General features: G+C 35.0%; 1 protein-coding gene across 3 annotated transcripts in view; it reads right to left on the bottom strand.

Moving 5' to 3' along the window:
* USP25 (ubiquitin specific peptidase 25) overlaps window positions 1-26,777 on the bottom strand; it is a 146,262-nt gene that overhangs the window by 105,486 nt on the left and 13,999 nt on the right. For all 3 annotated transcript variants that reach the window (XM_012539505.3, XM_004264459.4, XM_049709728.1), the window contains exons 2-4: window positions 21,349-21,426; window positions 17,833-17,977; window positions 6,524-6,647 (exon numbers count right to left, since the gene is read on the bottom strand). In XM_012539505.3, the coding sequence (XP_012394959.2) occupies window positions 6,524-6,647; window positions 17,833-17,977; window positions 21,349-21,426 (347 nt within the window). The remainder of the gene's footprint in view (window positions 1-6,523; window positions 6,648-17,832; window positions 17,978-21,348; window positions 21,427-26,777) is intronic.

The raw sequence follows: 26,777 nt of genomic DNA, 5'->3' as shown, positions 1-26,777 counted from the left end.
TTAAAGAAGTAGATTTATTATAATATTCCTTAAACATATGGTAATATGGTAGAATTATGGTACTAAAAATAGTAGATTAAAGAATGCCATGACTTTGTGATCTTCACTTAGAGCTTATAACACATTTAGTTTTTTAATCACCAAGGACTTACAACATGCTCCAGTTAGGTTTCCTCCTACCACTTCCTCCTGGATCCTAAAAGACTTTATAAATACATTTATTACACTGCACAAAATTATTAATCAACCAGTCTCTCCCACCAGCAACCAGAGGATAGAAACATGGATTTGTTTCATCCCTAGAGCGTACATGATTTTAAAAAAACAAAAACAAAAAACAGGGGCTAGGGCTTCCCTGGTGGCGCAGTGGTTGAGAGTCCGCCTGCTGATGCAGGGGACACAGGTTCGTGCCCAGGTCCGGGAAGATCCCACATGCCACAGAGCGGCTGGGCCCATGAGCCATGGCCGCTGAGCCTGCGCGTCCGGAGCTCCGCAATGGGAGAGGCCACAACAGTGAGAGGCCCGCGTACCACAAAAAAAAAACAAAAAAAAAACAAACAAAAAAAAAACAGGGGCTAAACAAGTGTTTGAAGTAGATGGAAGATTAAAATATTAGATGTTGCTATCTCTCTTTTTTTTTTTTTTTTTTGGCAAAAGCCCAACCTCTAGCCCAAATATGAGCCCTCCATTCCCAAGCCCTTGTCCTTTGCTATAGTCCAGTCCTGGCATATTAATATAAGCGTCATATAAAGGCAAGTCCTCATAAGGGTTCCTTCCCTGGCCTCACCAAACAAAGTAAAGCCAATGACTCTACCCAGGCTTTAAAGTGTAAAGTATGCCAATAGCTACATTTCAGATATTAAGGCTGCAAGTAGAGAGAGAGAATAAAAAAATAACACTGCAAATCTCAGAGCTCAGAAATAGCTTAGAACAAAATGTAGCATACTGAAAAAGGCAAGCCCAAAAGCCACAAATACCAACCCCAACTACAATCACCTTATCTTCTCAACACTAGTCATGACCATGGCATTCAACAATATAAAAAGATGACAAAATGTTTTGCTGTCTCTTTTCCTTCTACACACTATATTGAATGAATCTTTAAAGCACTTACTTACAGTAAGTGTTCATGTTCCTAGTAGAATTTTATCGTACTGATTTTGAGGGCTTTTTTTTTTTTGCTTGTTTTCTTTTGTATTGTTATTTAAACTGCATTATAGAAAATATTCCACTTCGGATCATCTAAGTCTATTCCAAGCAAGCAACATACTCACTGGAAAAAATGCATATCATTTAAGCTATACAGATCAACCAAAAAGAAAAGAAAAAAGAAGGTGGAAGGAAGGAAGGAAGAAGAGGAAGGAAGGGAGGGAGGGAGGGAGGGAGGGAGGAAGGGAGGGAGCGAGGAAGGGAGGGAGGGACGAAGGGAGGGACGAAAGGAGTATTCATCTTCTACAGTTCCTTTAAAAAAAATCTATTGGTATTTTGATTGTGATCACACTAAACCCATAAGTTAATTTAAGGAGAACTAACCAGTTTTACAATATTCAGTCTTCCAATTTGTGAAACAGAATACATTTCCAATTATTTCCATATTTATTAATATGTCTCAGTGTTATTTAATAATTTTCTTCTTAGAAGTTCTTGCACACTTATTAGATTTATTCCTGGTCTTTAATAGTTTTATGTGTTATAAATGGTAGCTTTTAAAATTTTCTCCTTATCATTCTTTCTTATACATAAAAGCATAACCTTTTTTATATTGATTATCAACCAACAGGGCTAAATACATCTTTTCTTGGTAAGAGTATTTTATTGAGGTGATTTACATATAATAAGAAACACAAACCTTAAATGTATAGTTCAGTGAAATTTTTACCAATGAATACCACCCTGCATGTAACCACCACCCAGACAAAGATATAGAAAATTTCTATTATTCCCCAAAATTCTGTCATGCCCTTTCCCAATCAATAGTGTCTCTCTCATTCTCAGATAATCACCAATCTGACTTCTACCACAATAAACTAGTTCTGCTTGTCCTTAAACATCACATAAATGGAATCACACAGCAGTTACTCTTTTGTGTCAAGTTGCTTTCACTCAACATGTTACTTTGTGGATTCCTCCACATTTTTTAAATTACCAGGAAAATGTTTTCCATTACATTGCTTAGTATTCCACTGTGTGAATATACAACCACTGTTAACTATTCTGCTCTTACAGATATTTGGTTGTTTACAGTTTTTAGTTATTATCAATAAAGGCACTATGTGCTTCTTTCTCAAGGGTCTATACCTAGAAGTGGAAACGTGGACTATGCTAAGTCCTAGCATAATATATGTTGAAATACACTAGAAATTCCCAGTTTTCCAAAGTGGCTGTACCATTATACATTCTTACGAACAATATATGACACTTCCAATTGCTCTACATGCTTGCCAACATTTGATATTGTCAGTCTTTTTCATTTTAGCCATTGTGTTGGATATATAGTGGTGGCTGTTCTCCAACGAGGTGACTCAACAAACTTGTACCACAAAGATTACCACCACTGCTATAATCTATCATCATACCCAACATGGCAACTTGTCCACTTTTAACTTGTCGAACTTATTATTTTCATGTGTCTAACTGCTATGTAAATTTGTGTCATTTGTCACTTTCACTGGTACTATTTTTAGGATAATTCTACCTTTTTCCTCTGAGTAATTTTAAGATTTTCCCAGTCTTATGTATTCTGGAGTGTCACTATAATGAATTTATGTGTGGGTTTCTTTTCATTTTTCTGATTGGGATTTGTTGGCTCATGAAATTACAAGTTACCTCTTTGCTTCTAAAAAATTTTGTGATTATCACTTTAAATTTTGCCTCTGACTCCCTCCCTCCTCTTCTTCTGTAACACCAATTAATGTATGTTAGACCTACTCATTTTATTCTCCGTGTCATTCAACCTTTCTTCATATTATTTAACTTTTTAGCTATCTGTTACACACTGGATAATTTCTTCTCATATAGCTTACAGTCTACTAATACATTCTTCAGCTATTTCTAATCTGCTATTAAACCTGTGTTGTTTTTTCTTTTCCTTTTTTTTAATTTAGTAATTCTTATTTTCATTTCTAGAAGATATTTTCACAGTACTTTTTCAAGTAGAGATTTATTGAATCATTAAAGTGACACAAATTTCAGCTGTACAACCATGGTATAACTTCTCAGGAGCAAATCTCATCCCCTCCAACAACACTCCTCATAGCTAAGGCAACTGTCTTTGTAGTATTATAGGGGTTTCAGAGGGGGGGATAGTTCTGATTTACCCTTATTTGTGAATATGTCATCCATTGACATAACTTTACAAGGGGAATGATTTCTTATTAAAACTTCCCACCTAATATAGACAATGGCCTTTAACTTCTTTTTCCCACATTCAACAAGGATATCAAAACTGAAATTCAAATTTATACACACAAGCAAATGTCATCATGTCAAAAAGTGACTTTCAGCATCCTGAACTTACTTCTTTGGGTTCCACCTTTCACTTTGATTTAGTCTCATTATAGCCCTTACTATCTTAACAATTCTATAATACTTTCAAGAGATCTTAAAATATTTTACATCCAACAGAAACAACACATTCTGGTTGTTTCCACTAGAATATCTGTTTTAGTCTACCATGTTTCCTGAAACTGTTGAAGGTGTGGTCTTTGTAACAATTTTAACTAGAACCTAGCCCTACCTTCTACCCAACTTATTCAAAGTCATCTCATGAGGCAAGCCATTTTCACAACAAATATGCTAGACACAAACTAGCCACAATGCAGTTTATTAACAAATTTCTACTATCCATACTCTACTTGTTCCCTGTCTGTGCAGTGATAACTAAGATAATTATAATAAATGCATCCAATCTTGACATTAAGAAGTAATTATATTAAGAAGTACACTTGTAAAATGTTCAACTTAAGAAATTTTACCATGAAATTTATGGGTGCCTGAACACAAGATTGTAAGATGTAAAAAGGTTTTATCTCATCTAGGTGTACACAATAGCGCAGTATTCCAAATGTGTGAATTCATATTGAAGTATGTATACTGAAATACAACCATAGTCAAATGATTCTAGGATTTTACTTGGCAAGATTTTGTCATCTGAACTTACTAGGTAATGAACAAATAAATTTACTTTTAAGCATAATATATAAATGTTTTCCTTAAAAAATTCACCATTTTCCCTTTTGAATTTAGAGTCTAAGCCTTAATAAAACTCACTGCAATGTTATATTTGTCAAATGCTTAACTAGAATTCTCATATTCCCTTATTTCTAATACAATATGATTTATAAATGTGCTTATTTACTGAATGTTGCAGTTAACTTTTTTGTTAACTATATAATATAAAATCTATGCATATCAAGGAAAAAATTACATTTTGCTACAGTAAATTATTTTTTTTTACTTCTGAGTATAATTTTACATAAAATTTTGTTATACTACACTATAGCAATTCTCTGCAATGCTATCTACAATAAAAATACTTGCAAAGTATTTACTATTTTAAGAGTATACTAAAATTAAAAGATCAAGGGAAAAAAAGTGCATTAACTTAAAGAGTTTTTTTTTTCCATTTGGACAAAAATCAGTATCTTAAAGAATATATAACATATATTGTACGTAATAGAGATTAGGAATAATCTAAATTTCTTAACTTTTATTTATTTATTTATTTTTACTGATTATCTAATTATGTTATTTTAATTAGAAAACACAGGATACAAAACTACTGACACTACTTGGTATATAACCCTCCAGACTTTTTTCTATTTATGTACTAATATAAATTAATATATATAACAATATATATACATTTAAAAATATTTGTATCATAGTATATATTCTATTTTATAATCTTTTTCACATACTAGATTATCATTCCCCTTAAATATGAATTGCAACTGATGTATTTCATGTTTAAAATATTTCTCATAAAGCTTAAGTATTTTCAAATTTTATAATTATTCAAGACAAATATTTCATTCCAATTCATTTTTATAAGACAAAATCTAACTTTATAATTTCTCCAAATCCTTCAAAAAATAAGCCTAAATAAAATGTCTAAAAATAGCACATGTACTTTTGGTTTTCATTTAAAATTACTGGTATTAAATGATATTAGCCACAACTAAAGAGGATAATGAATTTTAATTAAGGCTTGCCATCTTGATATCTTATTATACAAAGCAGTTTCCAAAGTAACAAAGACATTAAAAAGTATTACTACAAAAAATTATGTGCCTTTGCTAAACATAGCATTTTGAGGCATCTCCTACGGTAATCTCAGATTACTCAGAAAGAAATGTACTATTAATATTGTGCCAAGGGAAATTATCTAAGAAAGCTGGTACATTCTGCTACCAAACAACTCTGTTAACAGGGGAAAAGAACATTGGAGTCATAAGACCCATCTTAGCTGTGTATCTCTGGAAAATCATTTAACCTCTTAAAAGACAAATTTCTTCTTCAGTAAGATAAACTTACCATTGGCTCCAAAGAGTTGTTTAGAAGATTATGTTTAGTTATAATTTAAAGTTTTATTTTTTGAATCAAACTTATTTAATCCTTTGGTGGATCAAATTTTTTCAAACTAAAAAGTTTTGGTAATTAAATCAAAAGATGCATTCCAGGGCTTCCCTGGTGGCGCAGTGGTTGAGAGTCCACCTGCCGATGCAGGGGACGCAGATTCGTGCCCCGGTCTGCGAAGATCCCACATGCCGCGGAGCGGCTGGGCCCGTGAGCCATGGCCGCTGAGCCTGCGCGTCCGGAGCCTGTGCTCCGCAACGGGAGAGGCCACAACAGTGAGAGGCCCGCGTACCGCAAAAAAAAAAAAAAAGATGTATTCCATCACACATCTTGGAATCTTGCTTATTTCTTAAAAAAAAACCAAAAAACCTATAAATATACTATCATATTATAGATCAGAAGTTGGCAAAGTATGGCCCATGGGCCAAATCCAGCTGGCCCTCTGTTTTTGTAAATCGAGATTTACTGGAACACAGCCACCCTCATTAAATTATGCATTATCGATGGCTGCTTTTACACTACAACACTTGAGTTGAGCAACTGCAACAGAAACCAGATGGCTGACAAAGCCTAAAATATTTACCACTGGCACGTTACAGAAAAAAGTTTGTTGACCCTGGCCATAAATGTCTATAAATTGAATTGGACAATGTATCCAAAAGGAATTAGGGGAAGAAAGAAAAAAATCAAAGAAATATTAAAATATATACCTAAATTTAATGCCCCACAATGCCGCTCCAAAATCCTAAAAACAATCTAAGTTTCAAATGCAGTTGAATCTAGAATGAGAAAATCTGAGTTACATAAAATATAAAAACAATACTAAGTTTATTAATAGTTTATTTAGAATTGCAAAGTATACCTTTGTGCCTCTTCAAATTAAAGTCAATTATTATTTCTATTATAAATAGTATTTATATCTACTTTATACAAATTATATTTTTACCTGCTAATGGCTTGCTCCTCATCAGTTATTCCAGTCTCCCTGAATGCCCTGTTTGATTCCGCCAAACTCAAGGCAATTGCTCTCTGAAGATCATCTTTATCATCTCCAGTGAGATCAATCACATCTGAAAAGCAAAACTATCTTTCTCAAAATTAAAAGTCAAACAAAATGAAAGGTAATTCTTATAATGGAGACTTTATACCCAATATACCCTTTCCAGTCAAAGTCAGCACCAACTTAATTCTGTATAAGGGCCTCTCTGAAGAGAATGCAAACTTTTTAAATTGGTTATACTTTGAAATTTAATGTTCTTCTCTATAAAATATACCTAAAGCAATTAAGAGTATAAATATTTTTCATTACAGAGGAATCTCAATATTTACTATGAAGTCTCTGATTAAAAGCTAATAAGCAGAAAGACTGCTAAAAACGGGTTCTTTAACAACAAAAACTGAAGCCAACATAATTAAACATTTATATTTATGCTTTCTGAAGTCAACCCAAATACACACACATTCCAGTCGGCTATACTACCTAGACATTTATTAAAGTATAATAATTAAATGAGCTCTCAAAAACTATGTTTCAGAAACTAATTGACCATATATATCTATGTTTATATACACTTTTAAAGTCTGGATGAATGTATGAAGCTGTTAACAGTGGTTAATTTCGATGAGGAGGGTTATGGGGAGAAGGAAGTATAAGGATCTTTCACTTTCTATTTAATGTTCTATGCATTCCTTTTAATTAAAAAAAAGTTTTCATTTCACAAAAAAGAAAAATATGCAAGTAAATGACAGGTTTTCTTTTGTTAGAATAAAATAAAGTAGTCTAGATGCTGTAAGTGTTCTTCTTCCAAAGAATAAAGTCTACAACTATTACCACATTCAAAAAAACTGATTTTTAATCCAATTTCCCAATATACATCGATTTATTTCCTTACCTCAAAAGATGTCAATTATACTCCTATTATCATTTAAACAATGATAGACCATAACATGTTACTAAGTAGGATATTACAAAATAATGGGATGAGAAAGAAGTATAGCTGTTACTACCTTATCTTTGCATAGTTGGGATTATGCTGGTTGGTATCCTGGACAAGTTTTATAATCACTTTGTTTATTTGTATTCGAGACATGTTAAAATTAATTTTTTTCTTTGTAATCTTAGAATAAGAGAGAAACAAACAAAAGGGTTGGGGATGGGAGATAAAGTGTCTTCATTTTACCATCTGGCTACAGGGTTATATATATAACTACTAGAAAAAAAATATTTTGCACTTAATAAAAAATAAAGTATATTGATAGTTTCAAAAGTCTACTTCTATTGTTATATACACTTTTTTCTCCAAACAGCAGCTTATGAGAATATTAAAAATAACAGTTGGCCACGGAAGATTTTTTTAATGTTCTTAGAGAGTATAACAAAACCTCACAAAAATGTAGTAAGTAAGGTCCAAAAAACTCAGTCAAGTAAAATGTGGAACAGAGTTATAGAGCAAGTGAAATGATGGAGCATGCATACGTACGTCAGCAGGCCAAAGGTTTCCTAATTCTGGTTTACAAATTCCGAGTCCACCAAACCACAGCTGTAGATGGATATCACCGGGTGTAGTCATTCAGTCCAGCTGAAATATTGATAAAGAAGCTAGGACTGGAGAGGCATGAAGTGGCCTCATAAAAATGAGAACTATCATGATCATTAAATAATGACTAGAACTTGGGTGAGTAAAGAGAGAATAATGGAAGTAAAGAAAATAACCTGAGAATCACAAAGAAGCAGAAAAACAGGTTTTGGGGACACGATCAATTAGCCCTCAGACTCCAATCTCTCATCCTCCTTGTGTGCCTTCTACAACTACAGAAGCTGAAAAGATTAAAACAAACAAGCTTATTTTCCTGATTCACCTGCAGTTATGGTTCTGGATAAAATTTAGGTTCCACCAATCGGATGCATCAGCATAAGATTTGGAAGGCAGACTTGAGGGGGGAAGCCACTATCCTGCTGCTTTTGGCTGTTTTTCTCCAGCATGACTGAAGAAATGTGGGCTGTTCCACAGTAGCAATCCAGTATCCAATTTACAGCTTCAGGTATGTCAAGAGATAGAGTAGAAGTGGTAACCAGACTCTGCACTCCAATGCCCAGGCACAGCTCAGTGGCAGTTACCTAATCCTGGCTGCTTGTTCCCTGGGCAGCAGCTATAGAGCTATGTACGCTCTTGAACCCTGTAGTCCCAAAGGCAGTCTCCTGATTCACTATCTTCCTGACTGTGGCAGACGGAATGGCTTCCCTGGCTGGCCAGTCCTGCAAGAATCCAGGAGTCATTTCAGAAAGCTGAGCTAGAGATCCTTCCTCCATTGCTTCCACTGATTTTTTTAAGAACCTAGTTCCCTGTATTAAATTTCTTCTTTGGAACTATCTAGAGTGTTTACTGTTTCATGACTGACAAGTAAACCAAACTGGCTAGAGCAGAACTCACCTAGAAATGGCAACAAGTTATACTAGAGCTTTTCATAATTTAGCAATCGTAACTCAAGCAACACAAAAGCAAAAAACTAGGCAAGATGCTTTTAACCCTATTTCATAAATGAGATAATGAAGTTGCAAGAAATGAAGTCTAATAGTATAAGAATAAAGAATGGTACACAGGCTTCAACTTTAAGTCTTCAAATTATTAAGTCCAGTGGTCTTTCCTCTACACTAGCAGTATCCAAGTGTAATCCATGGATCCTTGGGATCCCCAATGACCCTACGAAGGAAGGCGTTCCTTAAATAAAAAATACTCTCATAATAATAATAAGATGTTATTTGCCTTTCCTACTGGGGTCACATTTGCAGTGATTATGCAAAACAACAATGCATAAAACCACAGCATCTTAGCACAAATCAAGGCAGTAGCATCAAGTTAATTATATTACAACTATGCACACCCATTATTCAAAAAAAAAAAAAAGCCAGTCTCTTAAATTCTTGATAAAATGAGGAAACTAATTTTATTAAATCTCAAACATTGTTTTACATGTTCTTTTAATTCTATGTGACAAAACAGAAAGTATGCATAGTACTTCTGCTGTATATCCAAAGTATGCTGTTGGTAAAGAAAAACACTAGAACACTGCTTGAGTTGCAAGCTGAACTGATTTTTTTTTCATGGAGCACTATTTTTACTTGAAAGAACAACTGACAAACTACAAACTATGATTATTCAGACATCAGTATTTGGCAGACATTTTCTGAAAAATAAAGTGAGCCTGTCACTTGAAGAACAAATGAAGAGTATTTGTTGCCAATGATTAGCATGGAATTTTCAAGCAAAAACGGAAACTTCAGAAAACTTGTTTCTACCACTATGAGCTTGACATCTTCCCAATACTTAAAAGGCTTTTCTGGTGAAATCGAGTGATATTAACAATTTCTATTTGTTTTATAATGTAGACTTTCTTCCAACATTTGGAAGGAAACCTTTTCCAAATTACCAATGCGCTGTGTTATTAAATCATGCATGGATAAACAATTCATTCAAAGAGCAAGATAAGACACTAGGAGAACCTTTTGTTCTAATATTTGGTCTCTGACACAGTTCCTGACATAAAGTTCCTATATCACTTGGCATTTCCTAACTTGACAGGAACATATTTTGCTCTAAGGACTCTGGGGGGTTCCTAAATAGCTTCAGGATGGGCCACTGGTCATCAGAAAGACTAAGCCATGATGAGAAGCTTGGAACTTTGAGCCCTACCTCCCATCCTCCAGGGAGACATAAGGACTGGAGGTTAAGTTAATAATCGATCAGGCCTACCTGATGAAACCTCCATAAAAATCCCTAAAATACAAGGTTTGGGGAGCTTCCAGGTTGGTGAACATATCCACATGTTAGAAGGGTGGTGCACCCCAACTCCACATAACAGAAACTCCTGGCTTGGGACCCTTCCAGACCTTGTTCTATATACCTCTCCATCTGGCTGTACATACTTTATCATAGCCTTTATTATATAATAAACCAGTAAAAGTAAGTGTTTCCCTGAGTTATGAGCCATTATAGCAAATGATCAAACTTGAGGGGGTCTTGAGAACCCCAATTTGTTGTAGCCAAGTCAGACAGAATGTGGGTAACCTGGGGCCCCACTACTTGTGACTGGTGTCTAAGGTAGGGGCAATCTTATGGGACTGAGCATTTAGCCTGTGGGGTCTGATGCTAACTCCAGGTAGAGGGTATCAGAATTGTAGAACACCCAGCTGGTGTTGGAGAATTGGTCGCGTGAGGGGGAAAAAAACTCACATATCTGGTGTCAGAAGTATTATAAGTATGAGCAGAGGAAGAAACAAGCAATTATAGTCTTTAGTGCTAGAAAGGTTAGCTGACCACAGACTATCAGTCCTTAACTGAAAAGCTGGGACTTGTTCCTTTAAGTGATGGAGAAGGTTTATTTATTATTTGTAGTTTCACTATGATTACAATAATTTTCTCCATGATGTTCCCATTACCTCATAAAGCTTCTTTCTGTAGGTCATTTTAGAACAATACAGAAATCTTGAATTACTATAATCTACTCACATACCAAATACATACGATTTTAAGAACAGATATTAAGAAAATAAAACTTTATTTTAATAGAATGGTTAATCCTAAATTTATTATTCTGGAGTTTACTAGAATGATTTCTGTAAAATATGTAATAAACTATCAATCTCACAATGAAAAATAGCCCTCTATGATTTTCTTATGTGTTTATTCAAAAAGGAACAGAGAATAAGCTTAGCAGTAAACAATTTCTAATTGGCAAAAGTCAACTATAAAAACTTAGCCTTTGTAAAAATTCCATCCAAATACCAAAGTACTATGACTATTTTTCTGTCAATGCCAAGGGAGGACCTTGGTAAAACACCAAACTTTGTTTGAACCAATCCTCCCTCCAGTATTAGTATTAGCATTAGTGTGAACAGAATTCAAGGGCACAAGTGTGTTAGTGTCAGCTGAATAACACTGTAGAAAATCACGTTACAAAAGCCTATGAACAGTAATCTACAACATTTCAAGATTGACCAAAATAAAACATTTTTTCCTGTAAAGTCAGAAATATATATACCAAAACATAACATCCACCCCAATAAATCTTCCACTCTCCAAAAACTTACACACCAACTACCAAACATTTCTCTGCTAACTCCAAAACAGAAAGTCATCAGCTTAACAATAAATTAGACTTCAAATGTATGAATTGTTTATCACTCATTTTTTCTCATGAAAATGGTATATAAAATGACATGAGGCTTCCAAGTTAGTTCACAAGAGCCAATTTAGCCCATAATCAATTGAATATATGCAAAGATTTTTATTTTAGAAAAAAATAGTTCTTTCATTATTTTCCTTACCTACATAAAGCTAAACCTAGGGGAAACACTTTTTTATTTTTAATAAGCCAAGCTTATATTTACCACCAGCAAAGATTTCTAGGCAGGGGAGTGATATGAGTAGAAATAACTGTTTTGGGAGTTAGAGGAGTTAAAAGTGCTGAACAAGAGTTTGAGAAGAGTTGTAATAAGAGTAGGTACCAGAGCAGAAAAAATCTTCTGGCCCACCAAAAGGACAGGGATACCCTTAAGAGAAAAAAGCAAATATGAAGAAAGCGATGGTCAGCTGACTGGAAATGAGAAAAATACCATTCTCACTCTCACTCTGCTTCAACCACGGTTGTTGTCCTCACCATTCACCTCCTGAGCCAAAAACATACTCCTACCTCAAGACCCCAGCCTGGGACACACCTCCCTAAGACATCCTTGAGGTTCACCCCTTCACTTCCTCAGGTCTCTGTATAAATGAGACATTTCCCAACCAACCTTCCATCTAAAATAGCATACCCCATGTCTGAACTACAACCTCATCCCTGCCGGCCTCTGTCCCTCTACCCTGCTCTATTGTTCTTCATGAACTTACTATTATCTGACAATATTTATTTATTGTTTACTGTCCGTCTTCCCCCTATGTAAACGGAGACACTTTTTGATTTTTTAAGGGCCTAAAAGCCTGACACATATTAGGCAATCAATAAATATTTATTAAGCAAATAAAGGTTAATATCTAGACTATGGAAATAGAAATAAAAATTAATGAGTCATCTCCACAGTGGCACTAGTTAGAATACTTGAGAATATATACCTTATCCAAAATTTTTTCTAGTAAAAGGACAAGTAGCATAATAAAGTATCATGTTAAAAGATATTGAAAATCAAGAAGACAAAAGCAATGTAAATTTTGTTGCTCATCCCACTCTCCCATTCTCCCCTGCCGTCAGTCAGTTCTCTTAAGATGTTCCTACTTTTCCAATCCTCTCATTGCTAAACTCACATTCTCCAAAACAGTGACGTCCAATAGAACTTCCTGTGATGATGGAAATGTACTATTATCTGTACTGTCCAATAAGGTAGCCACTAGTCACATGTGACTACTATTGACCATTTTAAATGTATCTACGGCAATGGAAAAAACTGAGTTTCAGTATTACTTAATTTTATGTTTAAAGTTAAGTCTCCACATGTAACTATTGGCAACTGTATTGAAAAGCTCAGCTCTAAATGGTCTTGCTCTGTTTTTAATAATAGCTGCTAAATTTATAATGGCAGCATTACTAAGTAAGGAAAGTAATAATAAAGGAGCCATTCTTGATTTTTGTCATCTGTTTTACTGTGTTTTCCAACTTGGAAAAAACTAAAAGTTAACATTCTATATTAGTCAACAAAAAGCGCAAAGGCCCATGGCTATCATTCTGTCCTAAAGTTAAAGAAAATTCATAAAGTTATACAAGTAACTCTACAGTGTATGTCTAATATAGAATGTAAGTCTAATTGCATCCAATCAGTTACAAGTAATTTTCATACCATTGTAGCATCTCATTTTTAAGCTTAACATTGACTTTTGGTGAATCATCAAAATAGTTTTATGCATTAGAAATCTCTACAGAAAGAGATTTAACTTCCATTTCACTAATTTTTTTTTTTTTCTATCTGCAGATGCTTGTTTAACAAATTTGGTGAATGGGAAAAATATCAGTATTCAATGAATAAAATCCTAAACTGCTTAACATAAGTGATTTGCCCTCAGCAGGGGTGAGAGCACTAGACTGGGATCTATTTATCATTTGTGCTTTAAATCACTTTTAGGCTAGCCAAGCAATATAACCAAGATTAGAGTTCTAGGACAGAACTTCAACATTTTTCTCACTTTCTATGCAATCCTTACCAAATAATTCAAGTTCTTTTGGAGGATAAAAAAAAAAAATACAGTGTGTCTTAAAAAAAATACAGTGATTCTAAATTTGTGAAGAGTCTACCACTTAACACTCACTCCAATGTGTTATACTAGTTTCTCTAAAACTTAAGCCAATATGCGGCATTATTTTCTGTGTTAAAATTACCTACCCAAATCCCTCTTATCTTTTGATCCATACTTTGATTGCTCAATTGTAGCACATCTCGTTCTGGCGGGTATATACCATTTTTTTCCCGTTTTAAAAAAGTCAAAAAGAATTTAATGATCATGAAAGAAAGAATATTACTATTTGATTTCAAATTGGGCAAAAGCCTTATATGGTCATGTCTATGACAGAGTTTGCCATGACACAAAGACTTCACACAATTTCTTCTCTGATTATTAAATACACCTATGATCTCTCTATATCTTGCATTGTTTCCTAGTTTCCTTTGCATTTTTAACTTCAAAACTCCTAACACAGTAATTTTATTTCTCATTTAAGCGAGAGGTAGGAGGCACTCATTTGACAATTCACAATATCCAATCTAGACAGGAGATGTAAGTAATTTAAAAGGGTGCCTCAAATTTTTGCTAACAGTACTACAAAATGGTTTGGGTCTTTTCCCAGAACTCAACAGAGTGTTATATTACAGTATCGAATGTTACCAAAGCAATACTTCTTAATTCCTTACTATGCAGAGTACAAGCTTTCCTTGAAATGTTTCCTTTTTCTCTCAAAAATGAAAGGTAAAAATACACTGAGAAGGCCAACAATTGAAAATGTAATTACTCCTTCAATATTAAAGTTCACAAATATGTGTTCTCCTAATCAAGTGACATAATTTGCTTTCTCTTCTGATATACTTGGGTATATGAAAATTTCCCAGCAACCCCAAAAGTAGCTTCTATGGGATATTAGTTTGAAAGCTAAATTTTTCTAGTCATCAAAAAAACATGTATTTTTAGATCTTCTAAAAGAGACCTTCAGTTATAAGCTACATTCTAGCTTATAACAATAAAGAACCATTATATATTTAGCATTAGAGACTTTTATCTCAAAATATAGATGTTTTGTCAGCACTACAACCAACAGATGACACACTTAAAGTTAGCAAAGCTTTGTTTATGCTTTAGCCTGGTTGTAACAGACTTTATACTTAAAAAAAAAAAAGAAGAAGAAATTGAAAAAATAAAAACCCTTACCATATTTACAAGAATTAAGTTTGACTATGGTCAACTTTCAAGTAACAGTGCATTTCACATAAAATTGAGAAAATGCTCAAAAAGGGTTTTTATATCTAGAACAATCCCTTGAAAACTTCCTCACACTGTGATCACTCTAATACTCCACACTCCTTCAGCACTTACAGAGTTTTCCCCAAGAGGCCTGCGTTTGAATATATATATTCATTTATAATTATTTCCTATCCTTCCCACGTTTTACCACCCTATCCAAGAATTAAAAATACACAGAGATTTCATTTCTACTCAGCAATTACAGCATAGTAATTTAAAGAATCTGCTGAATGCATGACATCTACTTACTTTCTCAGTTTTAAACCTTGTAACACTTGGTATTATACAAGTGTCATAACACTTGTAGTATTATTATGACACTACTAAATTTAAATGCTGAACAAAGACTATCTCCTAAAGGCAGCTGTACTTCTTAGAACTTTATGAAAGATGGTACAAATCTGTTAAATAGAAAATAACTATTGTCACCTCATCAGCTATATTTTTCTGTTTAATGCTAATACTATTATAATACAATCACCCCCACTATATTTCTACAAGTTTTTTCCTCAATAATCTCAAACCAACTTTATGAACGCACTATCCAAATTATTCAATTATTAAATATGAATTAACATCCTGGTTAGAAGGACAGCTCATTTTATCAATAAAGAAACCACAACAACGAGCAATTTGCTCAATAAGATAATCAGTAAGATGAAACCAGAAACTCCATCTCTCTACCATTTCTTTCAAGTGGAATATGAAAGTACTTAGTGCATATTTTCCGAGAGCTACACACATACACACAAAAAATTTTTTTCAATTATCAACAAATGGGACACATGCTTTCTGAAATCAGGCTGCTTCCTCCCTAAGAGCACCTATTCAAATCTCTCTTTTTGTCCATAACATTTTCACTATTCCTTGTCAAAAGTCTTGAACAGGTGTTAACATGTGACTTAAACAATATTTTCTAATTTTCACACATCATCTTTAATGACAGTCTTATAATCCTAATTCTCCCCTGCAAATCTATATTTGCTGTCCCACGTCTCGAAGTCTACCATCTATATTGAGTTCACAGCTATCATTCTAAAATCTTTCCATCCTTTCAACTAGAACACTGAACCATGTTTACTCAGTTTTGTCTCCTTCATTTTAACCAGCTGTTTTCAGTCAAAATCTTTCTTTTTTTCCTTTTTCTACCTAATTTCATTTTCCTCCCAAGTCTCAGAACCTTGAAAGATATGTTATTCTCACATACTAATTCCTCCTCTATTTATACCACTTCTCTTTTTTCCAACTTCTTATAACAAGCTTCTCAACCCTGTTCAAGAGAACTTTCATTGGTTTCAAAACAGCTTTTTTACACATATTATCAAAAACAACTCAACAAACACTTTTTGAGAAACAATAACATCCTATTATAATGGTGGGACTACCAATGGTCTCTTTTAAGTTTAGTTTAGTTTGGTAAGCAAGAAAGGCACAGCAAATAATTTCAAAATAGCACAGTACTCGTTAAGACAGAAGTATGCTCTGGGTGTCAGAAAAGCCCTTGGTTCACTCTAGGGGCTAGAGGAAACATTCTAGAGCCAGCAGCTCTTAAGCTAAGTCTTATAACATCAGAAGAAATTAGGCTAGGGATAAAGGCTGGAGGAGATTCCAGACAGAAGGAACAACAAGTGTAAAGACAGAAGAAATTAAATAGCACTGGGTGAATGAGAACTTCCGATCTATTCTGCATTATCACAGTGTAAAGTGAGAGGAGGAAAACAGTAGAAAATGAAGGTAGAGATGTAGATAGGGGCCAAACCACACTTTGTCTTGAACTTGGACACAGCAACTGAGTCTGTCTTTCATACATAAAACTTCTCCCATCACCTATTACATGTGTGAGATAGGAGTATCCTAGCTTTGGCTGACATAAGACCATTTTTGGAGCAAAAACACTAAGATTACCTTGAAATTTTGAAATTAAAATATTTTATCAATGAACATTAAACAGCATTTAATGTCAATCAATAGCTATAAACATCTATGTGAATGGGATCTTCCTGGTTGTTTCCTAACTTTGAGAAAGTCTATAAAACAAAATCAAAAATTCTCTTTAAGTACAAGTTAGTAATCAAACTTCTCAAATCCAGAATGCACAGAAATACCTACATTTTATATAATGCAGTTATTACATAATGAGATAGAGATAAATGAACATATTTTTCAAAACTCAACTATATAAGCATAAATTATTCACATTATAAAGAAAAATTAGAGTCCCGTGTAAAATTTTCCATATGTATGTATGTGTATATGTGTATTTATTTATTTTGTTATGTTGTAGTAAGCCTTTTTCCAAGATCTTTATTCTGGAGAGAGGTTGGAGTTAAGGGAAGGAAAATTCTGTTAAACAGTAAATCTATCAGTAATTAGAAACAATACTTTATCTTCAAAAATAATACTAAGATCTCTACCAACACTTAACATCAATAAAACAAATGACTGTGCCCCATTTAAAATTCCAGAAACTTTTGTTTCTTTAATGAGTAAGACCTTTAGATGTTCCATATTTCAAAACAATGAATACAATATGAAATGTTTTATAAAAGGATATACAACTTAAATATAATCTTTTACTCCTAAACTGAAAACAAAGATAGCAGCTAAAAAAAACATATGCGCCTTTCCACTACACCAAAAAGAACCAAAGCTGAAGTTGTTCCTTTTTTGTTCTTCACCTCTGTTTAAACAAAACACAGCTCCAAGAAAAATTTTTCATTACATTCTAATTAAAATATTAAGAAAGAAGTAAACTTACTCGTATCTGCTTGGCTTCCCACACTGATGTATCTATCATTGCCAGGTAGCGCTGTTTGGTAGTAAGTTGTCTCCTCCTGCTGAGGGGTCTTGGCATTCTTCGCAGTAAGGAAAGCCACTGCTAGTTCCAAGTTTCCGTTACTATCCTTCAAATAGCAAGAACGGAACATCAAATATTTTGGAATAACTCTATACATTCTCATATGATTATGTAATCTTCTCCATAACAACTAATACTAATAGTAAAAATCATTTTCAGATTTAAAATTATTCTATGTGATTCTTAATTTTACAGTATAAATTCACGGTAAACAAAGTAGACTATGTAAATAGTAATTCCTTTTTCTATTAATTAAAACTACTAATGTAATGTAAAAATCAATTCTATAACTAATTATCCAATCATAACTTACACTCCTAAACAAATGAACAAACTAAAAAATGTTTTCTGGAACTGACCACACAAAAGGGTGAAAAATAAATATTTAAAATAGTACTTCAGCAAACAAGGACAATAAAAGATATTCCCTTTAGTATGTATGCTGAATGCCTACCTAGAGGCAAACTAACAAGCAAATATCAAAGACTCGTAAGAAGAAAACAGCAAAATGGTCTGAAGCTTGATAGAGAGACACACAGAACTCCTAGAAATACTCAATACTATCAAGATGAAAATCCTACCCAAATTAAATATATAAATTGTATGTAGTTCTCATCAAAAGTATACCTGGACACTTTGTTATAAAGCAGAAACTAACACATCATTGTAAAGCAATTATACTCCAATAAAGATGTTAAAAAAAAAAAAGAATACCTGGACAAAATTATTCTAAAGTTAATTTAGAAGAAAACAGATGCTAAAAAACTAAGAATTTTTGAAATAGCAAAATGAGAAGAGACTTGCCCACTTATCTCTATATGCTCTCCACAGTTAACAATAAATATAACACTAGCTCTATGACAGCTAAGTGAAACCACATTATGAAATCCAGATATTAGTAATGAAGTTATCTTTGTAACAGAAGGCCATAACCCATAATACTACGTAGGCCTTTAGAAGTTTAGCATACACACGAAGCATAATAGGAAGCCAGTGGAAGGTTTTGGACAGAAATGACATGGTATGACTTACAATTTAAAAGGATTACTCTGGCTGTATGCTGGGAATAGACTATAGGAGAGAATGGGTACAAGCAGAGAGTCCAACATTATTTGCTATCATATTAAATGTGGGGAGGGATAAAAGGAGAAAGAACAGGATGATTCCAAGATTTGAGGCCTGAGCAACTGGAAGAATGAAGTCTCCAACCCATCCTAACTCCAATTCTAGCAGCCTTTGAGGAGAGAAAAAATTAGGAGTGCAGTCTGAAAAGCACCACTGTTTTAAACTTTGTTATCTGTCACAACCATTATAAGATTCTTAAATGAATCATACAAAATATGGGTTTAGCATAGTCTATAGTTAGATAAGTAAACTAGTCGTCAAATAACTGTAATAACAATGGCTAACATTTATTGAACACTGACTATGTGCCAAGAAATGTGCTAAGGGCTTTCCATATACTCTCTCATACAATAATAATAAACTGAATGCAGCAGGGATCTACACTCACTTTGGAGGTATAAATAAATTCTCAAAATAAAAAACAGTAAAAGTGCTAAAATCGATCAATGACATTGTGGCTCCCAAAAGTAGACTCCTTGTCAGTATATTGCTGAGAGAGTCAACTCATTATTAAACATCTTACAAATTTATATTGAGCAACAATTAAGGTTTAAGTACACTGTTTTCCTCCCCAGATACTGATAACTGAAACAAAAGTTTAAAAAAAAAAAAAAAAAAAAAACCATGGTCACACAACCTACCTCAAAGGAAATGTGGACAATAATTTAATTCTTTACATTTACTTAATTTAGCATATACTACGTGTTTCCCAAGTTAAAAAAAATAAATAAATAAGTGAATTCCCCAAATTTGCCCTGACAAAGTAATGGGTGTAGCCCCACACTCAGTGATAACAGAACGGGAAAGGCAATTTCTGAAAAAAGACATGGAATGATTTAATCATATTTAGCAGAATAAAGAAAGGACTGGCAATCATCTAAATGTCATAATCATAAAAATTGAGGCACAACACTTTTGCTTCCTCTCCAAATACTTACAGTGGCTTCATAACCATGCATTAAAATGCTCCTAACCATACTGTTTCATCGTTTTCCTGATTCGGGAAAACAGCTGAAGCAAAGCTTCCAGTAAGGGCTTCCCTGGTGGCACAGTGGTTGAGAGTCTGCCTGCCGATGCAGGGGACACAGGTTCGTGCCCCGGTCCGGGAAGATTCCACATGCCGCAGAGTGGCTGGGCCTGTGAGCCATGGCTGTTGAGCCTGCGTGTCCGCCGCAACAGGAAAGGCCACAACAGTGAGAGGCCCGCGTACCACAGAAGAAAAAGCTTCCAGTGAAAGGAGAAACTATGTGTGGCACTGGGATCAGGCTGCTTGGTTTCTATTCCAAGCTCCTCCACATACTATGTGATCTTCAGCAAGTCACTTTAACCTCTCTGTTTCCTTATCTTTTAAAAAGGGGATAAAAATAATGCCTACGTCATAGTTATTAGGAGGATGAGTTAGCCACATAAAGTACTTAGAATAGCACTGTAAGTGCTTAATAAGTGCTAGTTATTATCACTACAGTTATGATTACAATCATCCAAAAGATAAATTATTTCTAGAAACAAATGAAGAACTTTTGGCACAAAATCAAAAATGATATAATTAATGTTGTCTCTCAGAGCAACTTGCAAAGGACTGAAGCTATGTGTATGCCTATAGTAGCAGAAATGTACTGCTGTTAGCCTTTGGCAGCAATCTATAAATAAACTTAAAATGCAGTTCTAGTTCTTGAACATCTTTCATTCACTTGCTCTCTTTCAATGTGCATATCCATGTGATTTGACTCATCTGGGTGCCACTGTGTGGAAATGAGCATAACTTTGTAAAATATAACAAAAATCAGGCCCTTCATTTGGTGCATAATAGAACAGTTTGATGTTGAATGTTCTTAAGGTGCAATTAATTGAATGTTAGCCAATTTATATTTCTCCTTCTTGGAAGAAAAAAACGTTAACTTCTGATACTCTATTAATTTTCTCCCACCTCCTCTTCCTCCTCCGCCTCTACCCCACCCTACCCCACACCTCCAATTAAACTCTAAAATCATGTCTCTTGAGTAAAACCAGCCATTAGCACTTGGATTCACTTCCCACCTTTTTGCATGAAAAGTGTTTCACATGGAGAGGTCTTCTTTCACTCCAAGGTATCTTGGAACATTAGGCTGCTAAAAGCTAACATGCTTGAAGTTGCACTATGTTATGTTAAGTAAGGTTCTTAACTTTATAAAAGTTCTTTCCTATATCTCTACTACCACCCATGGTATAATTTAAAAACTCAAGTTTCAAATATGGTAGGCAGTGGAGATGAGGGTGTACTAGAAACTGTATGTCGCGAAACAGAGGCCATACCTTCAAGGCTTGCTGTAGTATCTGGGCATCATTAATCCCAGTAATTTCTCTCAGCTGGTTCAAAAACGTCTGCTGGTGCTAGAGGAAGGGAAAAACCAAAAGTGTTATCTATGAAATCTGAAAATATACAAGGACAAGAAAATAAATGACCTTTGGGAAAAAAACAGAAAACACAAAATAAACTAGAGTGAAAAACAAAAAAACAATAGAACTTGACAAAGACTGAATAAATTTCATTCTTTTAGGAAGAATGAACCATACTGTGGTAGCCCTCATTCCATTCTCATGTTTCTAAAAGCCCATTCTTCACTGCCTAATTTATGCCTCCCAGCAAGAAAAGAAGTGATCTGCCTGATGGCTAAACTTAACTAAGGAAAACAGGTATTCATTGGGCTACTTTAACTAGGGGATGAGACAACAGAATGAAATCCAGGCAGCCCTACTAATCGCTCCCTCTACCTTAAGTCAACCGGCATTGAGGCACCTAGGATGTTTGGAAAAAACATGCCTTTGGCAGGCCAAGCACTAGGTGGATATATTACACCACGGGGATTCTACCCTATTCAAGGAAAAAAAGGATCATCTCATTTTCCAATCTGTCATAAAAGATCCGAAGTAAAACTGATCACTTGCCCCCATTTGCTTTAAATCTGTTTATACTCTATTGATCTATATAATCGACTATACTCTACTGGAGAGAAAAAGAGGCAGGATAAGATTCTACTACCAAAACCCTTCCCTAAACTTCCCTAATTAAGAACCATGCTCCTCCCTACATCTCTGCATTTCTTTTTCTTTTTTTTTTTTTTTTTTGCAGTATGCGGGCCTCTCACTGTTGTGGACTCTCCCGTTGCGGAGCACGGGCTCCGGACGCGCAGGCTCAGCGGCCATGGCTCACGGGCCTAGCCGCTCGGCGGTATGTGGGGTCTCCGGACCGGGGCACGAACCCGTGTCCCCTGCATCGGCAGGCGGACTCTCAACCACTGCGCCAGCAGGGAAGCCCCATCTCTGCATTTCTTAAAACAAGTTCCCCAAAACTGTAAGATGGCGCCATGAAATAAGGAAAGCTCAATGGATATGACATGGAAAACAAGTCACCACTAGAATAAAATGATCTGCTGAAATCTTCTGTCTTCCCACTAAACATTCGTATGTGACACTCACTAAATGTCACTCAGTGTTTCCTCCTCTAGCATCCTGTCCAAGTTCTAGGTAGGATAAAGGGCAAAGGACAAAGGGTGTCTGCTAAATGACTCTGTGTTCTTTAATAGGCCTTATCTAGTGACTTCCACTTAAGGCCTCACTGAGCAGAACAAAGTCACGTCATGTGACCACTCATACTTGCAAAGGAGGTTGGGAAATGTATTTTTCAGCTAGGCAAAAAGCTTTTCTGCAAATCTGTTGCTAAGGAAAAAGAAAAGAATGTACTGAACAGGCATTGGCAGTATCTGCCATGCCATCAATGAATTTTAATTTCCATAAACATCTTATTAAAAGCTGAGATAACTGAGACTAAAAATAAATTACATAATAAAGTATATAAACAAAGGTCATATAAAATGCCAAAAAGAATCAAAATAGTTGAATAAAAGAACTGAACTGCCAAATTCACAGTGCTGAAACATGAGAAAAATAAAATTCTCTTTAGACCTGTCAACTTTTCTACTTTCATTTTAAAAATTACTATTAGCTAGCAACGGAACCACGACTAACTTACACAATACGCAACATTACAAATTAAAGATATATACAAATTTTATAGAAATTCTCCTTATCTAATTGCAATGTCTTATTTTAGTGAACATAAAATATTTTAAAGATTTTACAAGCTTGTTTGTAATCACCCCTACCAGCACTCCAAACTCCATTCTTTACACAGAATATAATTTTCCTCAACTGCAATTATTCAATCGTGTATCAGGAAAAGACTGTTGAATACCCCAAAGAAATCAGTCATGTGTACAAATGATGCTCGCTATTATTTATAATGCTGGAAAAATGGAAACAATGCAAATGTCCTTCCACTAAGGAAGAGGTTCTAAACTGTAATGTGCAAAAGAATGCCTTGATAAATTTGTCAATAAAGAAGATTCCCAGGCGCCACACCCAGAAATTGTGATTCCAGGGCCATCTGGATCTGCTAGGGGATCTGTTAGGGGATCTGCAATTTTAGGAAGCATCTCAAATGATTTTGATATAAATGAACCTAGAAGCACAGTTTGATTTAAGCAAACAACTGTATATTTTTAAATAGCAAATATATAATCTATATAGCAGTTAATCTTTACAAAATCATATTAAGCTAAAGTGGTAAAATACAAAATTTTGTGTGTATATGTTAATAAGTACAAGGTAAGATGTAAAAAAGAATGTAAAACCCAGAAAAGTTTACAGAGCCTGCATTGCATTAGACTCCCAATTCTTCTCCCATCTCTGTACCCACACCCTTTGCCACTTCTCACCTCCTCTCACTAGAAACACGATATATTTCCTTGTTGTACTGATGATAGGCTTGGCCATGTGACAAGCTTTCATCAATGGCATATTAGCAAACAGTATGCAAGCAGACATGAAATGTGCTTGCATGGTTGGGCTTCCCCTATTGAACTTCTGCAACTTCCTCAAGAAGAACATAAGCTGGGTAGCCCACTTGTTGCCCCAGAAGAATGGGGCATGTGAGAAGAGCCACCCCAACCAACCAATCTGAACACGATGACAATATTTTGGTATGCCACTAACTTTTGCTGTGGTCTGTTACACTGATAGTTGACTGCTAGAGAGTATTATAAGAATACTGAGTATTTTATGAAGAGAAGCAACGCCTAAAACTTTTTTTAATTAATTAATCTATCTATCTATCTATCTCTCTATCTATCTATCTATCTATCTTTGGCTGTGTTGGGTCCTCTTTGCTGTGTGCAGGCTTTCTCTAGTTGCAGCGAGCGGGGGCTACTCTTCATCGTGTTGTGTGGGCTCCTCATTGTGGTGGCTTCTCTTGTTGTGGAGCATGGGCTGTAGGCACATGGGCTTCAGTAGTCGTAGCACAAGGGCTCAGCAGTTGAGGCTCATGGGCTCTAGAGCTCAGGCTCAGTAGTTGTGGTGCACGGGCTTAGTTGCTCTGTGGCATGTGGGATCTTCCCGGACCAGGGCTCAAACCCGTGTCCCCTGCATTGGCAGGCAGATTCTTAACCACTGCGCCGCCAGGGAAGTCCTAAGACTTTGTTTTCACTTAGTATTTTGTTCATCTTTCACAATAATGTCAGCTAAATATCCTAATAAAATAATTCAGGTGCATGGTTCTTCATCTCATGAATTTTGACTGAAAAATAAAACAATAAAGAGAAAAGGATGAGGGTGGGGAAGAAGGCAGAGTGGGAAGGAGAAAAAGTAAATGTATTTTCTTAACTAAGTTAGCAAGAAACAGGACTGAGATCGAAAGAGGCGAGCTATGAGAAAAATTCTAAGTTTATGGTAGAGAAGCCACCTCATTTGTCAAGTTTTCCCCTTTGTTATTGGCATCTTCCAGCTGTGCTTTTCCTGTCTTTGAAAATGTGCACCTTCATTTCCTACAATTATATGTTTTTGTTGCTATTATTTCTGTTGTGATTAAGACCCTGGTCTTCTTTCAAAGTCTGCACCTTCTTATTCACCAAACTTCTGGTCTGATACACCCTGATCCTCAACTAAAAACGTCCTGCATATGGTTCTCTCCTCCTTGACTAGCGATTTTGGATCCAAGGTGGATCTAACCCACTATCATTTCTAGAATTCCTTTTCTGAGCTCTGAGGTCTTCCTTGTGTGGATTTCTTATCTACTAAAGTATAAGGAGGTGGGTGCAACATGTTCACACTGCTGGACCAAGAAGACCAAGACACAATGTTCAAAGAGATTCAATGGCTTGCAAACACTACAAAAATCAATAAGCAAACAAACCAAGACTATCTACAGGCCTTCAGATTCCTTCCTCGATGTAATCTTTACTGAGTGATGACATCCTTAAGTACCTACTACGTGCAAAATCCAGTACTATGCACTTCAGGGAGAAGAAGGCATCAGTAATTTCAATATAAAGTAAGGATCAGAGTGTTTCACAGAAATTCCGTCTCCCCACCCCACCCCCTGCCGTTCATCCTACGTAATGCTGGGTCTGTTTTAAATCTGTTTAAGTAAGACTACAGCATATTTAACATTGGTGTAACTTCTTGAGAATGCAAAAAATGATCACTGGCTTAAGCCAAAACAGAAGACAAGCATTTATTACGCTCCTGCTGTATGCCAGACTGTTTTAAGTGCTTCCGGTGTATAATCTCATTTAATACACGTGCACGTGCACACACATAAACCCTCTAGAAAGTTACTCTCATTTTATAACTAATAGAATATTTAAGAGACTAATGAGTACAGAGACAGAAATGACTGACTAATTTTTCAACTTCCACAGCCCATGTCTCTTCCACATTTTCTCTATGGTATCTGATTTTGCAGATTAAAGATTCAGTGAAAATTGAAAACTCAGCCCAAAAATCCACTACTATGCTGACATAAAATACTTAGATAATGGTACAAGAAAACTGGAGTAATGATGACCACAAGGCAGGAAAGCTTTCTGTGTTAAGGGGTGAGTGACTCTTAAGTCAGTCCTTGGTTCCTTTGACTGAATTTCTAAATATAAACAAAACTTGGTTTAGTGCAAAAGAAAGAAAGACAAAGGTTTTCATCTTCAGGGGAAAATACAGTAACTCTTAGAATAACCTCTAAAAAAACCTCAAAATCTCTAAGAAAAGAAGAAAAAAACCCAATTTGATAGAAAATCCCAAAGTATTCATAAGCTTCAGAATCACATGCCCTACACTTCAGAATCAGCATTGCTAGGCACCAAATGGTAAACATTTCAAAGTTGCCTATCAATGAAAGGATTAACTATACTACTGCCTTTAAGGTACATAACCATACATATATCTATTTTTACAAATACCTTCTGCATATACCTAATTAACACTGAACTGCCTTACTTCATGTTATCTCTTACCATAACAAAAAGTTCCCAAACTTCATTGACAGATAATTTCAAGTACATAATATATCCTTCAAGTACATCTTTGTAAGACCCAAACCTGCCTCTAACCAGATATATAAGAAAAAAAAAAAAACTTCATTTCATTAGTCTTTTTTATTTTTATTCGTAATTTTAAGGAGGACAACATGATGACCTTTCATTTCCCTTCATAGGTAATAATCTATGAGCTCTCTGAGGAATTTTCCTACAGTACGACCCTTCTCATGACTTAAAGGGCCCTTTGCATGCCCCAGCTATCTCTAGCTTCACCCTGCACTACTTTCCCCTTCTTCCTCTTCCCTCTTTCATTAGGGTGTACAAAATACTATTCAATTTCCTAATTCAAAGGTCTAACCTTTCTGTTAAGGTTAG

This window comes from Orcinus orca, chromosome 5 (genome assembly GCF_937001465.1).
Source record: "Orcinus orca chromosome 5, mOrcOrc1.1, whole genome shotgun sequence".
Taxonomy (NCBI): Eukaryota; Metazoa; Chordata; class Mammalia; order Artiodactyla; family Delphinidae; genus Orcinus; species Orcinus orca.
Note: the sequence above shows the minus strand (reverse complement) of the source record. Positions and strands in the feature narration are given on the sequence as shown.